The sequence below is a fragment of the Telopea speciosissima genome, chromosome 11, assembly GCF_018873765.1.
Source record: "Telopea speciosissima isolate NSW1024214 ecotype Mountain lineage chromosome 11, Tspe_v1, whole genome shotgun sequence".
NCBI classification, from domain to species: domain Eukaryota; kingdom Viridiplantae; phylum Streptophyta; class Magnoliopsida; order Proteales; family Proteaceae; genus Telopea; species Telopea speciosissima.
In genome coordinates, this window is record NC_057926.1 from 13,775,596 (window position 1) to 13,791,729 (window position 16,134).

The following is a 16,134-nucleotide window of genomic DNA, read 5'->3' on the forward strand; positions in this document are numbered from 1 at the left end:
TTCAAGCTGAAGCCCTTGTAGAATTTAATTTGAGTGTGAGTAAGAAGAGAAGGAGTGATGCTATAGAAAGTGGAATTGGTTCCTCAAACAACACACCTATCCTACCCCAGAATAGGAGTACCCATCAACCCACTATGGTAGAGATGGCTACTAAGCATGACAAGAAGTCATTGGACAAGTTGGTAACTGAATTTTTTGTCAATAATAACATTTCCTTCAATGTTATTCAATCAAGTTCTTTTATTGATATGATAAAGGGTGCATGTGCATATGGGCCAACTTATGTTGTACCTAGTTATAGCAATCTTTGTGGCAGTTTGATTCCTGAGAAAAAGGTAGATGTCATGCAATATGTAACAAGCATAAAGGTGACATGGGGTATCATAGGTTGCGCAATTATGTCTGATTCTTGGACTGACATAAAGAAGAGGTCTTGGGTCAATGTGATTGCTTACTCTCCTGGGGGTGCTGTGTTTCTGAAATGTATTGAATGTGGTATAAATAGATTAACTTCGACATTTCTGAAATGTATTGAATGTGGTAATAATTTGATGGTACGGTCCAATTAAAATGTGTCGGCTTAAAATGTGTCGGCTTGGTTTATGAATGAAAGAGGAGGGAGGAGGATGGGGTTGTTTGGCCTCCTAGTAATAATTATTAGGAGGTTCTCTGCTGGCACAGGTTCTCCTTTTTCTTGTCAAATTAAATGGTTTTAATTTGACAAGAAAGATTGATGTGGAAATGGGTTAAGAGAACTATGACTAGTGATTGGTGCTGTTTAGGTTTAAGGGTTTTTTGTATCTATCTTCATACAAAAAATTCTTCTCCTCTTAGCAAAACACATGTCTTGGTTTGATTCAGTGTGGGAGCAGTGGCTGAATCTTCTTTTGTGTAATGGTGGTTTCATCAAGCCTTGGTTTAAACAAGTATAATCAGCTGCATGGAATGGGAGAGCATTAGAGCAATGAAGTTAAAAGATATGGGGGGAACAAAGCTGTTGATCTGCCTCTCTTTAATCTGTTATACTTCACCTACCGACCCATTAATCTGTTAGCCTCCATAATATACATGCCAAAGATTGTTGTCTAGTCAACCTAAAACTAAGTCATTAAAAACTATAATATATCATTTTTTTATATAGGATTAAACTAACATGGTTTATGGAAGTAGGTGAGTCTTTAGCTCAAAAAGGAAGAGCACCTAGGTTTGTTCCCAGGAGATGATGGTTCGAGTCCATCAAGATTCTTATTTAAACTAATTTAATAAAACTTCTTTCAAATTTTTGTCTTGGAATTGATGTTTTCTTTCAGATATGTTTTTTTTTAAGTATGGGTGATGGCATAACTAGAAATTAAAAATGAACATCCACATTTGTTTCTTAGCATGTTGAACTGTTCCCACAAATACCTTGTTTCCCATCATTTTCAGTCCATTTAACTTCTCCATAATTACGTATTCACAACTCTGATTGCTTCCAAACTTGGAATATCAGTCCCTGGCATCAAAACCTATCAACTCAAATTGATAAACCTCAGTTTAATAACCTTATTTTTCCACCTGCCATAACCCTAGCCTGTTCTGTCCAGGAATACCAAAATCAATCACACAACCTTAAATAAAAACAAAGACGAAGAATGAAATAAGCGATATTCTCAACAAAGACCAAGTGAATCAGCAAGAATGTGCTTATATAACTAGGGCTCCAATTAGAGCAAAGAACATGCCAAGAAAAGACTTAGAACTATGAAGAAAACAGAGATTATAAAGCCCATGCAGGCATTTAGTTCCATCCAACTAAAGTGAAAATGCTAATTGAAAATATAGGTTTGAGCACACAATGAAAGTAGAACCACAGTTGAATGAAAAGGATCTTGGTGGATTTGAACCACCATCCCCTTAGAACATGCTTGAGACATTCTCATGTTCCAAGTGCTCTACCAATTTGAGCTAAAGACCCAAGAAGTAAAATTTGAAATATTTTAGAGTCTAACTTATAAATAAGATGTAGAAAACTAAACTGATCTTCCAACATATAATCAACTATAGGAAAAGGCGACAAGATTCAACAACAAACCAATTTTTCAAATGCTTTTCTCCAGGGCTGCTTTGATCTTCTCAGCTCTCTTCAAGTGCTTTGTGGGGATGTGTAACTGATAAGCAGAAAGGTTCATCTCATCTTCCCCTTGTTGGCTGCTTGGGATAGAACTCACCTTCGAATGCCTGCAAATCAATGAATACATTGTGAATGTTCCACCTGATGTCATTGAAATAGTTGGACCAAACAATGTTGTGCAGTTCATTTCAGATAATGGTGCTAACTTTTCTTCTTGTGGTGATATGTTGATGGGAAAGTGGCATCATTTATATAGAACAAATTGTGCTGCGCATGGGATTAATTTGTTTTTGAAAGATATCCACAAGCATGTGAAATGGGTGAGTAATATGATTGAAGATGGAAAACTTGTAGTGGATTATATTCATAGACACACAGGTGTTCTAGCATTGATGAGGCAATTCACAAATAACAAAGAGATTAAGCAGCCTTGCAAAACAAGGTTTGCTACTCATTTTCTTATGCTTCAATCTATCATTGTAGTTGAGAACGAGTTGAGGCTTTTTGTGGCATCATCTGAATGGAGATCCTTTCAATTCAATAAAGCTGACATGGCTGTAAGAACTGTTGGGATTATTCAATCTAATACTTTTTGGGAAGGGGCAAAAGTGGTTGTTGCTTTCATGGAGCCAATCATTCGGATTCTTCGATTTGTGATGGTGATGGTTCTACTGCAGGTTACTTATATGAAGCAACAGAAAGGGCAAAAGAAACATTAAGGAAATTAATGGAGAATGATGGAGAGAAGTACTTAACTATCATGGACTTGTTTGTTGCTAGGTTGGAGAAGAACATTATTTATCATGTTCATGTGTTTGGTGTATTTTTAAATCCTTCTACTTTATATGAGGGTCGACTTGATGTTGAGGGATCTAAATTTATGGATGCACAAGATTTTATTTTGGACACCATGATTCCTCAAGAAGATCGTGCTCAATTCATGAAAGAAATAGTTGAGTATCGCATGAAGAGCCCAAGGTTGTTCAATCTAACTGGACAAACAATGATGAAAACTAACCATCCAAGTAAGTCTCTTACTTAATTAGTTTAATGTTATTTTGTTATTAAATATTACCAAATTTTTTCTTTCCACTTTAAATCATGAATGTACACATGGACTCGCCAGGAGATGTGACTTGGAAGGCACGCCTACAACGTCCCACGTGCGTAACAGCTGTGGAGTGATGGCGGTTAGAGACCCCCTTGAGAGAAAACTCCCACGTGGATCGGGAATCCCGGAGACAGAGGGGGGACCATATCCCAAACGGAAGTACCAAAAAACCGTGCGACGAGGGAAGACCACGGCTAACGAAGAATGGGCTACTGCAGATCCGCACCAACTATATAAATATAGGGCAAGCCCTTCATGAGGGGAGGTCAATTTTTGTCTGTAATAATTAGTAAAGAGAATGTGTTCTTCCAAGGCTGATTTTCTGTTTTTGTTTGGTTCCATCATTCTCTACACTTTTCAATCTTCTGTAACAGTTTAAGAACTGTGTTTGTAATGAGGATTCTCTCCAGTAGAAATTCTTGTACAACATTTGGCGCCGTCTGTGGGAACCGGAGATAGAAACCTACGAAGATCCCACCATGACAAACAAGAGAAATCAGGCAAGGGTCACACGATCCATCGCTACCACTGCTCCTACTGCTATTCCCCCTCCGGGACCTTCAGTCACTGGTCTGGTAGGAGCTCCACCAGTAATTCCCCATCAAGAAGCGCAAAATCATATCTCAGAAGATCCGGAGCCGTCGCATTTAGCTGAATCACAGCCAAGATTTCCAAGAGATCCACCATGTTATGTGACAGTGGAGTAGTTCAACGCAATGCAGACTCGCAGGGATGATAAGATCGAACAAATGTTGGAAATGCAACGCGGTCTTCTACAGGGGATTCCTGTACCCCCACCTCCATTATTGAACAGAGAAAGATCTTATTCTCCAGAACTCAGCGAGAACCATAGCAATGCAAATAATATTCGAAGGAAGAACAGGGAGATACCAGGAGCCGCCAAGAATCATGATTCACATATGACAAAGATTGAGCAAGCCTTGAACGATAAAGTCCTGGAACTCCAAGATCAGCTACAAGAAGTCATAAAGGGAAAGAACCCGGCCTCAATCCACAATTTCCACTTCACAACAAATCTTGCATTTACAGATGAGGTGTGGTCTGAACCTCTCCCAAAAGGGTTCAAGATCCCAGCTATAGAACAATACACCGGCATTACCGACCCGGAGGATCACCTGAAAACTTTCAAGTCCCTCCTGTTCTTCCAAGGCGCGTCAGACGCTTTAATGTGCAGAGCCTTCCCCTCCACTCTGAAAGGGGCAGCGGGTCAATGGTTTTCCCGTCTTCCGCCACGATCTCTCTCTAATTTCACTGATGTAGGTCGGGCCTTCCTGGCTCACTTTGTGAGCAACAGGGTACACAAGAAGACATCCACCAATCTTTTGGCTATAAAGCAGCAACCGGAAGAGTCCATCAGAAGTTTTCTTATAAGATTAACAAAGAAGACCTGTAGGTCCAAAACTTGGATCCAACGGTGAAGTTTCAAGCTCTGCGAAGTAGAATCAGAGATATCAAGGTGAAAAAGTCATTAATCATGGATGAACCAGGAGATATGTATGAATTGTTCTCGAGGTGTGAAAAGTTTATCAACCTGGCTGAAGTCCTTGCGGCAGAGAGAGAAGATAAAACTGAGAAGAAAACTCAAGTGAAGAAGGAAGAAATCCCCCAAGAGACCGGCGTGAAGCGCAACCGAGATGATGAGGATAGAAAGAAAAGGAGAGATGATAGGAAAGCTTGGGTTCCTAGGGCCGTAGATCGAGAATCCGAGCCAAAATATACGGCCTTGACTCACCCTAGGGAACATATTCTGAACGAGATCAAAGATCAGGCCACACTACATTGGCCAACCAAAATGGTCAAGCCAGCCCATGAGCACAACCAGAATAAGTACTTCCGATTTCACCAAGATCACGGTCACGATACCGAGGAATGCAAACAGTTAAAAGACGAGGTAGAGGCGCTTATCCAGAGGGGACATCTTGGCCGATTCATCAAGAAAAAGGCGAGTGACCGAAGGACGGATTACCAAACTCGGGAGCTCGAGAGAAGGCGAAGGTCACCCCCCAAGGCTGACAAAGAAGAAGTTTCCTGAGGTAAAAACCACATTGAGAATGCACCATTGAGAGAGATCACCACCATATTTGGTGGACCTAGCTTTGGGGGAGAAACCTCAAACTCCCGAAAGCAACATACGTAGAATGTGCTGCAAACTAAGATTAGACTCAAAAAGAGGAAAACCAGCTACCCAATGACCTTCTCTGATGAAGACCTGGCAGATATATAGACGCCCTATGATGATGCTCTCGTGATCAAGATGGTGATCGCCAACTACACAGTAGGGCGGATCTCGGTGGACAATGGGAGTTCAGTAGACATCCTATATTATGATGCCTTAGCTCCTGAAATTCAAGATGCTGAAAAGAGTGGAATCCCCTCTCTATGGGTTCAATGGAGCCCCGGTCCAGGTTGAAGGATCGATCGAGCTGCTGGTCATGGTGGGGACAGAACCCAAGCTCTCTACCATGATGATGAACTTTTTGGTGGTAAAGGTGAATTCCACGCATAACGGGATATTGGGATGTCCTGATCTCAATGCTCTATAGGCAGTGGTTTCAACTCCCCATTTAGTCATGCAGTTCCCAACCGATCACGGGATTGGGGAGTATCAAGGAAGTCAAGTAACGGCCCGTCGTTGCTACGAAGGATATCTGAGGGCCGGGGGGAAGGAGCTGCAAATGAACTTAATCCATTTGGATGATAACCGAGATATCAAAGAGCCATAAAGAAGTGAACCAGCTGAGGACCTGGCTCCAGTGGAGATAATAGAAGGAGATGCCACACGCCTTGTCTGGATAGGCGCCAACCTGATCGGTGAGAGGAGAACCGGCCTCATAAACTTCCTGAGACCTAATGCGGATGTATTCGCCTGGTCTGCCGCTGACATGCTGGGGATAGACAGAAAGATAGCTGAACACAAGCTTAGTGCCTACCCCAATGCCAAACCAGTATTCCAGAAGAGAAGAACCTTTGTGCCAGAACGACAAGAGAAAGTGATTGAAGAAGTAACCAAGCTACTTGATGCAGGCTTTATTGAGGAAGCCATTTACCCGCAATGGCTCTCAAATATTGTAATGGTCCCCAAGTCCAATGGTAAGTGGCTCATGTGTATTGATTTTATCGATTTGAATAAAGCTTGTCCTAAAGACTACTACCCTTTGCCTCGTATTGATTTATTGATAGACGCTACAGCAGGCCATGAAATACTTTCTTTTATGGATGCCTATTCAGGGTATAATCAGATCAGGATGTATGAGCCCGATATATTGAAAACTTCATTCATCGTGGGTAGAGATACATATTGTAACATCTGCATGCCCTTTGGACTGAAGAATGTAGGAGCCTCCTACCAACGCTTGGTGAATTACCTTTTTAGATACCAAATTGGCCGAAACGTGGAAGTTTATGTAGATGATATGCTTGTGAAAAGCCTGAAAGCATGAGATCACATTACAGATATAAGTGAAGCATTCCAAGTCCTAAGAGAAAGCAAGATGAAGTTAAACCCAGCCAAGTGCGCTTTTGGAGTCACATCTGGGAAGTTCCTCGGTTTCATGGTCTCAAGAAGAGGAATCGATGCAAATCCGACCAAGATTAAGGCTATAATGGAGATGCATCCACCAGGAAGAGTCAAAGAATTGCAGGAACTTATAGGAAGAGTTACGACGCTCGGAAGATTTATCTCAACCTTGGGGAACCGATGTCTACCCTTCTTTAAGACTCTCAAGAGTCGAGCAAAAGAGCAGGGAGCTAAAGGGCTCAAGCTTGCCTTTGAATGGACCGAAGAATGCCAGATAGCCTTTACTGAACTAAAAAGGTATTTGGCACAACCTCCTCTTTTAGCCTAGCCTGAACCAGGGGATATACTGCAACTGTATCTGGCTATCTCCGCTGTTGCAATTAGCGCCGTTCTGGTCAAAGAAGATGGGCAAACTTAGAAACCGATATATTATGTCAGCAAAGTCCTCCTAGATGCTGAAACTAGATATAACAGTGTGGAGAAATATGCATATGCATTGGTTATGGAGGCTAGAAAATTAAGGCCCTATTTTCAAACTTATACCATTGAAGTGCTTACCAATCAACCTTTGAAGAAGATATTGGCTAAGCCAGACCACTCAGGAAGACTGGTAGCGTGGTGCGTGGAGTTAGGGGAATTTGACATCCATTACAAGCCTCGAACTGCAATAAAAGCTCAGGCCTTGGCGGATTTTGTGGTAGAATGTACACTTCCTAATGAGGAAATCATTACCACCGTGGAACCCGAGGAGACAATGGAAGAATGGACGCTATATGTGGATGGTTCATCCAGCGCACAGGGGTGTGGAGCAAGTTTGATATTAGCCAGCCCCGGAGGATTTATAGTGCAATACGCGCTAAGGTTCGAATTCCAGGCCACTAATAATGGGGTAGAATACGAAGCTTTGATTGCAGGATTAAACCTGGCACAAAGTCTAATGGTGAAGCGTATTACTGTACACAGTGATTCTCAGTTGATAATTAATCAAGTCAAAGGGGAATATGATGCTAAAGAAACACGGATGGCCTAATATTTGAGAAGGGTTCAAGACTTGATCACAAACTTCAATCATTTCGAGATATTACAAATACCTCGGGCACAAAATACATCAGCAGATGCCCTCTCAAGACTTGCCACCTCGGATTTTAAGATTTAGGTAGAACTATGTATCTGGATATACTAACCTCCCCGAGCATAGCACAATCCGAAGAAGTATTACCGGTGGAGACAGAACCTTGTTGGATGGATCCATTAATCAACTACCTCCAGGGGGGCATATTACCCACCGATAAAGAAGAAGCCAAGAAAGTCAGGATGAGGGCCACCCGATATACAATGATAGAAGGAACATTATATAAGAAGGTATTTGCAATGCCCTATCTAAAATGTCTCCAACCATCAGAAGCCGAATATGTACTTTGAGAGATACACACATGCATTTGCGGACAACACTTGGAGGGCATAGCACTAGCCCACAAGGTCATAGACAAGGATACTTTTGGCCATATCTCCGTAAAGAAGCATGAAGTTTTGTTCGCAAGTGCTTGAAATGTTAGAAATTTGCACCGATCGTTCGTCAGCCAGCTACCGAGCTCACTTTCATATCTAGTCCCTTACCCTTTGTACAGTGGGGAATGGATATTTTGGGGCCATTTCCTAAAGCGTCGGGGGGCAGACAGTTTGTGATAGTAGCTGTGGATTCTTTTACAAAGTGGGTGGAAGCAAAGGCCTTAGCCACCATTTTCGCAGAAAAAATTTGGAAATTCTTCCTTCACTCTGTTATCTATCGATATGGGATATCGAGGATTCTTATTACCGACAATGGAAGCAGTTTGGGCAGAAATTCAAAGAATTCAGTGATCAGTATGAGATTCAGCTAAGAAAGACATCGATAGCACATCCCTAGTCGAACGGATTAGCGGAGGTAGTGAACAAAATATTACTAGATGGGATGAAGAAAAAGTTGGAAAACGCAAAAGGGTTGTGGGTGGAAGAACTACCCAATATTCTGTGGGCATACCGAACAACTACAAGATTAAGCATGGGAGAAACACCCTTTATGCTCATATATGGTACAGAAGCCATACTTCCAGTGGAAATCGGGGAAATTTCGTTTAGAGTCCAGTCATATAACCCCGAGGACAACGATGAACAGTTGAGGGCAAACCTGGATCTATTAGAAGAAATCTGAGAGACAGCACGATTAAAGAATGCAATGCATCAACAGCGCACAACACGTCATTACAACAAGAAGCTGAAGAGCAGAAAGTTTCATCCAGGGGATTTGGTATTTCGTAAGGTTGAAGCCTCAGATCCGAGATCAATGGGAAAGCTATCACCAAACTGGGAAGGACCGTATAGAATCTCCAAACGAGTAGCTCCTGGGGCGTATCATTTGGAAACCTTAGAAGGGACATACATACCTCGGTCTTGGAATGCTGAAAACTTACGAAAATTTTATCAGTAAAAGGTCAACTTACCAATGATGTTAAACTACAACTTTTGTAAATCTGTCATGATTCTCAGTGGAATAAAGTGAAATTCAAGTCGACAATGAGCATACAAAGTTTCCTACAAATGGTGAGCTGAGGAGCATAACATGATCAGTGGGCATATTATTCCCCAAAGAAATGATGGTCATCCAACCATAATGGTGAGTTGCACCATAGGGGCGCTTCCCCCAAAGAAATGATGGTCATCCGACCATAATGGTGAGTCGCACCATAGGGGCGCTTCTCCAAAGAAATTATGGTCATCTAACCATAATGGCGAGTTGTACCATAGGGGCGCTTCCCCAAAGAAATGATGGTCATCCGACCATAATGGTGAGTTGCACCATAGGGGCGCTTCCCTAAAGAAATGATGGTCATCCGACCATAATGGTGAATTGCACCATAGGGGCGTTTCCCTAAAGAAATAATGGTCATCCTGGCGAATCACATTATAGAAGCACTACTAAAAAACCAAGGAAAGGCAAGAATCGTAGAAGTGCTACAGCAAAACTGAGGTGAGATAAGATAAAGTATCAACCACAAAGGACATCAGTGAAAATAAGAGTTTGCTTCGAAGAAAAGGAGGAGCATACAAAGAAAGCAGAATAAAGTAAAGCAGTCTCTTTATTAAATATTCAATGCAATATTACAAGTATGAATTTACAAGCTCCATGAAAAAGCCATTACATTCCTTAAACATTAGAGTGCAACGAAGACAATAAATACAGTTCATCTAGGAAGCAAATCCATCGAGGAAGAAACATGGCCACTTCAGTGCACAATCACACCGCCAGGAGATTATGTATAGGGGGAACCCATGCAAAAAAGAACTGAGGAAGATCGAACATCAATAGTCCGAGCAGAAGAAATATATATCCACCTCGGTGATCAATACCAAGCTCGGTGTTGGACAAATGGCACCAGCTGCTCCAGACACCCCCTGAGAATCCAAAGAAGACAACATCGCTAGGAGCGATTCACTCCCGAGCATGGTGAAGGAAACCAAAATACCCCTGTTCCTACTCCTCTCAAACCAGTGATGGAAAGAAACCAAAAAATCCTGAGAGAAAACAAAGGCATTTAGGGTCCTTCAGTAGCTTGCGAGATCCACACCGTCGATCACCAAATATGTTAACAGTGAAGATCAACTGCAAGAAGTCTCCTAAGGATTCTCTACCTCTCCAGAACACCCTTCCTTCTTCGAAAAGAAAGAGAAAGGGAGATATCACAGAGTGGTACCACCACAGCCTGACGACTCAAAAGACGTTGCATGTCGATTGAGGATCGAAGCTGTGATGAAAAATGTTGATTAAAGATTGAAGCCGAAAGGAAAACTTCTGTAAGGTAAGAATCCTAGGGTTTTATGTCCTTCATGTGTGGGAGAACTTCCATGATCAAGATGGTACTGAAGATATGGAATCTCCATGAGATTGCGATAACAACAGCGAAACAGAGCCATTAAAGAGTAAGAATTTCTTCTCCAGAACTGAAGACATTAGAAAAAATCTTCCACTATATATAAGGCAAGGCGACGGTTCAAGATTAAAGAGGAATTTAATAAGACAGCTATCCCACGTTCAAAGAAGTTACGCTTTAAGCCACGTGGTCCAATCCTAATGAGTCCATACTACTCCCATGACTAGAAAAGGTGTGATTTCCAAAACAACGATTCAGTTCGCCCAACAGTTCTGATAAGCATAAAGCCGTGAGAAGCGTCAGTTAAATAGGGAAGCAATAAATGAAAGCTCATCGAATCTGCCAAAAATCTTGGAAAAGTGAGATATCCATTATTAGGGACCACAATGCCCAAATGAAGTGTAAGCGTCATCAGAAGCCAGAGAAATAATACAAGGTACGTAAAATATCACTATATTTTTTTTGAAATATACATATAATTACAAATATCTAAGATGCCACAAAAAAATAAAATAAAAAAATAAAAAAATAAACAAACACAACATCTAGGAGTTTAGCTCGGGACCCGGTGGAATAGGGGGCAAAGGCCCAAGAACATTCTGCAGGGGAGGAAATGTAGGAAGGGCTATAGACAAAGGGTCAAGCATTACCTCCTAAATAGGAATTCGAAAATCCAACCCTATTTCTATCTTGTCCCATTCAAAATCTGGGATAACATCCTTTAATTGAAGGAACAACCGATGAGCTCCTTCTCTCTCCTTCTCCCTACAAAAATGTTCGAAGGCTGGGGAATCAAGTATATGAGTAATTGTCAAGTTCGCCGCAACCTGTCTTTCAGCCCATACATAATCACCAACATTATTCACAATATCCCGAGCATAGTCTAGCCTTGCTGCCAAGTCATCCTCCCGACGTTCCAGAGCCTGAAACGTCTCCAATTCCTCTTTTAATTTTTTTAGCTCTTCCTTTAGCTCCTTAGATTCCGCTTGTAACCCGGAGTGACGCTTCGCCAGAACAGTATTGGCACGACTCAATATTCTTACTTGAGACTCTAGCTCCTTCTCGCGCTTTGGGATTACTCGAGGTAACGTATTTAGTGAAGAGACAAGCTCCGAGGTAAAGGAATGAGCAAATTATGACAAAACCCAATATAGAAATATAGTGAATAAACAAGTAGAAAGGAAAAGACTGACGAAAAAAATTTAAAATCCTTTCATTGAATCATGAAAACAAGAAAGAAAAACATTAAAAATGTTAAACATTAGAAGTATCATCAGGGATCTCAGTGGGGGTAGAAAGATTAAAGGTGGGGGAGGGAATGCTCATCCCTCCTTCAACAAAGGGTTCTGACTGTTGTTCGGGAGCAACATTCATAGCAGTAGCAATAGTCACCTCAACAGTTCCACCACTCGTAATCACATCAGAACCAACCTTGGCCCCTGGATCCACAGTTTTTGGAGGAACACGCTGAGGAATTTGAGAAGAGGAAAGAGGAACATCTGGCTGCCCTACTGAGGAACCAGGCCTGAAAGTACCAGATTCCAATCGCTCGATCATCACATCGATTTCTTGAATCCCCTTGAACTTAAAATCTGGTTGTCTTTCTCTCACTTGCTTCCACAACGAATAAGCAGTATTCATTAAAGTTAAGGAAGCAGTCCCTTTATGCATCTCCTGACATGCCTCTGGAAGAAGATATTCTTCGACAGCTTGAGCTTTAGCTGTAGACATTTGCTTTTTCAGTTCATCAATCTCAGCCTGCTTGTCATCAAGTGCTTTTTTCTTTCTATCTATCCTCTTCCTCTCCTTCTTAAGAGCATTTTTTGAAGAACTAGCCGATGCCTCGGCCAATTTCAACTTCTCTTGAACTCCTGACAATGATTTTTCAGCAGAATCCTTCTCAGCTTTCACTATTTTCAACTCATCATTTAAACGAATTCGTTCACTCTCAGAAAACTCGAGAGACCTCCTCATCACTATCAGATCTTCCTCTGATTTTTTATATACATCAGCCACGCTCCTCCTACGTAGCACCAACTTAGAAAGATAACCCAATGCCTGAATGACACCAAACCGAGGTTAGAAAATATATATATAGAAAATAAGGAGGAAAAGAATAGAACAAAAAGCTCACCTCAAAACTTTGAGCAAAAGCAGACTACTCCAGCAACACGTCAGGCATCCCAGAAAGTAAAACTTGATCCTCCGGAGCAATGCCTTTCAAAACCCACTCCTTGGAAGCAGCAAGATCACCAACCACCTTTTGATCCTTAGTAATGGACCATTCTGGGATGAACACTCCAATGTCTGCCTTCTCTTTACCTTTATCCTTCCTAAGAACATTAGGAAGGTCGGTAGGTACCATGGAAGACCCACCGGCATGATGATCAATTAACCCTGTAGAAGATCCAACCTCTTGGGGGATTGGCTCCATAGTGAGATTACCTCCTTCCTTCGGGGAGGGACCCTCAACCTCGGTATTTCGAGAAGATGCAGGAGAAGGACTTAGTAGCCCTTTCTTGGAAAGACCCTTATCTCCCGAGGAGGAAGACGCTTTTCTTTTCTTACCCACACTCACCTCTAAAGGTTCAAAAACCTGGTTCCCATCAATGCGAAGATCTTTCTCCACTATGTGGCTAGTCAAAGAGTCCAAACCGAAGTTCACTGCAACATACACAAAAAAATAATATATCACAAATAAACATAAAACAAGACAAGATAAATCCTCATCTATTATTCGTAAACCTCCATTCCCGAGGTACTCACCCAATTCTACCTCACCCATATCTTGTAAATCAATGGTTTCACCCTTGATCCGATTCCCGTCTGCCATAATAGCTTCAAAACTAGCTTGATCAATAGAATCTAAGGGAATAATCTTGTTCCCCTTTCCAGTATCGGGAAAACCCCGGTCCTGTATGGACTGCCCAGAAAAATCGTTGCTTCCAGCCATGGTTGGATGTTGGAAAAGACCCAATAATAGGGACACCACCACGCTGGCGAAAATAATACCATCCGGGGTGGGTACTCATATGATTTAGGGTGAAGCATTTTATAAACAAACTTACAGAAATCTGTCTCTTCAATCGAAGACACTTGATCTGGAAAGCCCCAATACTTCTCCAACCATTAGGGACCAATTGGCAAGGAGAAATTTGATAATGCCTAAGAAGACGTCCCACAAAAATGGAGAGCGGATATTGAAGGCCAGCCTCAAAGGCATCCAAAAGAAGACCCACTTCCCCTCGACGGGGTCGATTCAGCCTTTCTTCGGAAGAAGGAACCCTTAGTTCAATATCTTCCGAGATCCCATAAACACAACGGATCTCCATGAGATTGAAATCAGAGATAACAGAAGAAATCTCGCCCACTCCTTTCCCAATAGTAGAATCCATTTGTGGCTGTTTAATTCGATAACCTCTCCTTCCTAATTGTCTCATAGAATCCAAGGTAGAAACATTAGTTGAATCTCGAAAGCATTCCTAGGTGTAAATATTGAAACCCTAGAGATCAATTCTTCTGGTAAAGACGCGGAAGAAGACATTCTTCGATTTTCTTCCTGAACAGAACCATAATACAAATTCACGCACTCATCCAACAAAGAAGCAACTTCATCGTATTCCACTCTTGAAATTTTTCCTTTATATTTTTCCATTTTCCTAAATGCAAATAAAAGCAGAAAAAGAACTCAAATTGAAAAAAAAAAAGGGGAAATATCAAGCGTATACTCACTTGGATCAAAAGAACCTACGCTTGGAAAGGACGTAAGAAGCAGAATAATATCACCAGACTCAGAAAAGGCCTCCAATCGAGAAGGTTCAATAGACAATGAAGTACGGGATTTAGAAAGTCCTTAGAAATCCTCGCAAAACTTTTTGGCTTGGACAGCGAAGAAGATGAAAAGACCTAGACTTAAAACTAAGAGCACAGGAAAGGATAGAAGGGTCTAAAAAATTGAATTTTATAACTCCCTGATAAAGGCTCTCAAAAGGCGCGAAGGGTTGAATCCGTTTTCGCTCCCACGTGTTAAACATAGACCCTTAATATGATATTCAAAATATAAGGTACATTATTTTCATATGGATAAACAATACATTGAAATTATAAGTAAATTAGTTAAATTTTACCAAGATTGTATTCTCGTCACCTTAACCAAAACATTTAATAAGGTAAAGAGAATAGGGGGCAAATGTTACACCATACTTTTCACTTTAAATCATGAATGTACACGTGGACTCGCCAGGAGATGTGACTTGGAAGGCACGCCTACAAAGTCCCACGCGCGTAACAGTTGTGGAGTGATGGCGGTTAGAGACCCCCTTGAGAGAAAACTCCCACGTGGACCGGGAATCCCGAAGACAGAGGGGGGACCATATCCCGAACAGAAGTACCAAAAAACCGTACAACGAGGGAAGACCATGGCTAACGAAGAATGGGCTACTGTAGATCCCCACCAACTATATAAATATAGGGCAAGCCCTTCATGAGGGGAGGTCAATTTTTGTCTGTAATAATCAGTAAAGAGAATGTGTTCTTCCAAGGCTGATTTTCTGTTTTTCTTTGGTTCCATCATTCTCCACACTTTTCAATCTTCTGTAACAGTTTAAGAACTGCGTTTGTAACGAGGATTCTCTCCAGCAGAAATTCTTGTACAACATTATTAAATATATCATCCTTATATGTGCTTACTTGTGATGATTTGTAGGGATTTGGTGGCAATTTGTTGGTGGTGAATTTCTTGTGATTCGAAAAGTTGCTTGTAGAATCTTGAGCCAACCTTATAGTTCCTCTCCTTGTGAGCGTAATTGGAGTGCTTAGGAGGCAGCACAAACAAAAAAGAGAAATAGATTGGCCCCATAAATGTTAGAAGATTTGGTGTACATCAGAATGAACTCAATGATGAGAGAGAAGTATGAAAACCAAATACTTCAAGATGCGAGGCCCATTGATTTAGAAAAACTTGGTGATTTACCTGAGTTAGACATTGAGCCAAATATGGAGAGACTTGAACAAACATATGAAGAACCTGATCCACATTCACAAAACATTGGAGCTGATGGAGGGAATCGCTTTCTTTAGTTTCATGCATTTTTATTGATCTTTGACCATGTTATAATGATACTTTGAGTTCTTTTGACATTTAGGATGATATATGTGAAGTTTGGATTTTGGACATGTTATGTTGTCATGATTTATGAATTTGGAATTGATGTTAGATTATATATTTTGGATCATATTAGATGATATATCTAAAAACTTATAATGGATTGTGAAATACATATGTATTAATGTTGGATGTTAGTTTTTTTTTAACATTAGGTGCAAGTATTCAAGTAATATTGTCCCGTATGTAGGAAAACTATACGTTTAAAATCCGTACTGTCCGTTTGCTGTCCGTTTGCCGTTTTTCATTTTTTTTACCGTTTGTTTGACTGTACCGTTCGCCGTTTAATTCCGTTTAAAA

At 41.1% G+C, this 16,134-nt stretch overlaps 1 protein-coding gene and 1 long non-coding RNA gene across 2 annotated transcripts; one reads left to right on the plus strand and one right to left on the minus strand.

Moving 5' to 3' along the window:
* Positions 1-370: 370 nt before the first annotated feature.
* LOC122646419 lies at positions 371-4,048 on the minus strand. The gene is made up of 3 exons (XR_006330614.1): positions 4,037-4,048; positions 2,320-2,323; positions 371-521 (listed from the first exon to the last, which is right to left on the minus strand). It is a non-coding gene; the product is annotated as an uncharacterized LOC122646419 (long non-coding RNA).
* LOC122646418 lies at positions 2,452-15,705 on the plus strand. Its single transcript, XM_043839973.1, has 2 exons — positions 2,452-3,138; positions 15,376-15,705. Exons 1-2 carry the CDS (start codon positions 2,841-2,843, stop codon positions 15,486-15,488), a joined length of 411 nt encoding a protein of 136 aa, XP_043695908.1. The 5' UTR covers positions 2,452-2,840; the 3' UTR covers positions 15,489-15,705.
* The last annotated feature ends 429 nt before the right edge of the window (positions 15,706-16,134 follow it).

What these genes read in the sequence shown, in the direction of transcription:
- LOC122646418 (XM_043839973.1), top strand. Translation starts at nt 2,841, where the DNA reads ATGGAGAATGATGGAGAGAAGTACTTAACTATCATGGACTTGTTTGTT. An exon ending in GATGAAAACTAACCATCCAA is followed by an intron (nt 3,139 to 15,375) that starts GTAAGTCTCTTA and finishes GATGATTTGTAG; the next exon opens with GGATTTGGTGGCAATTTGTT.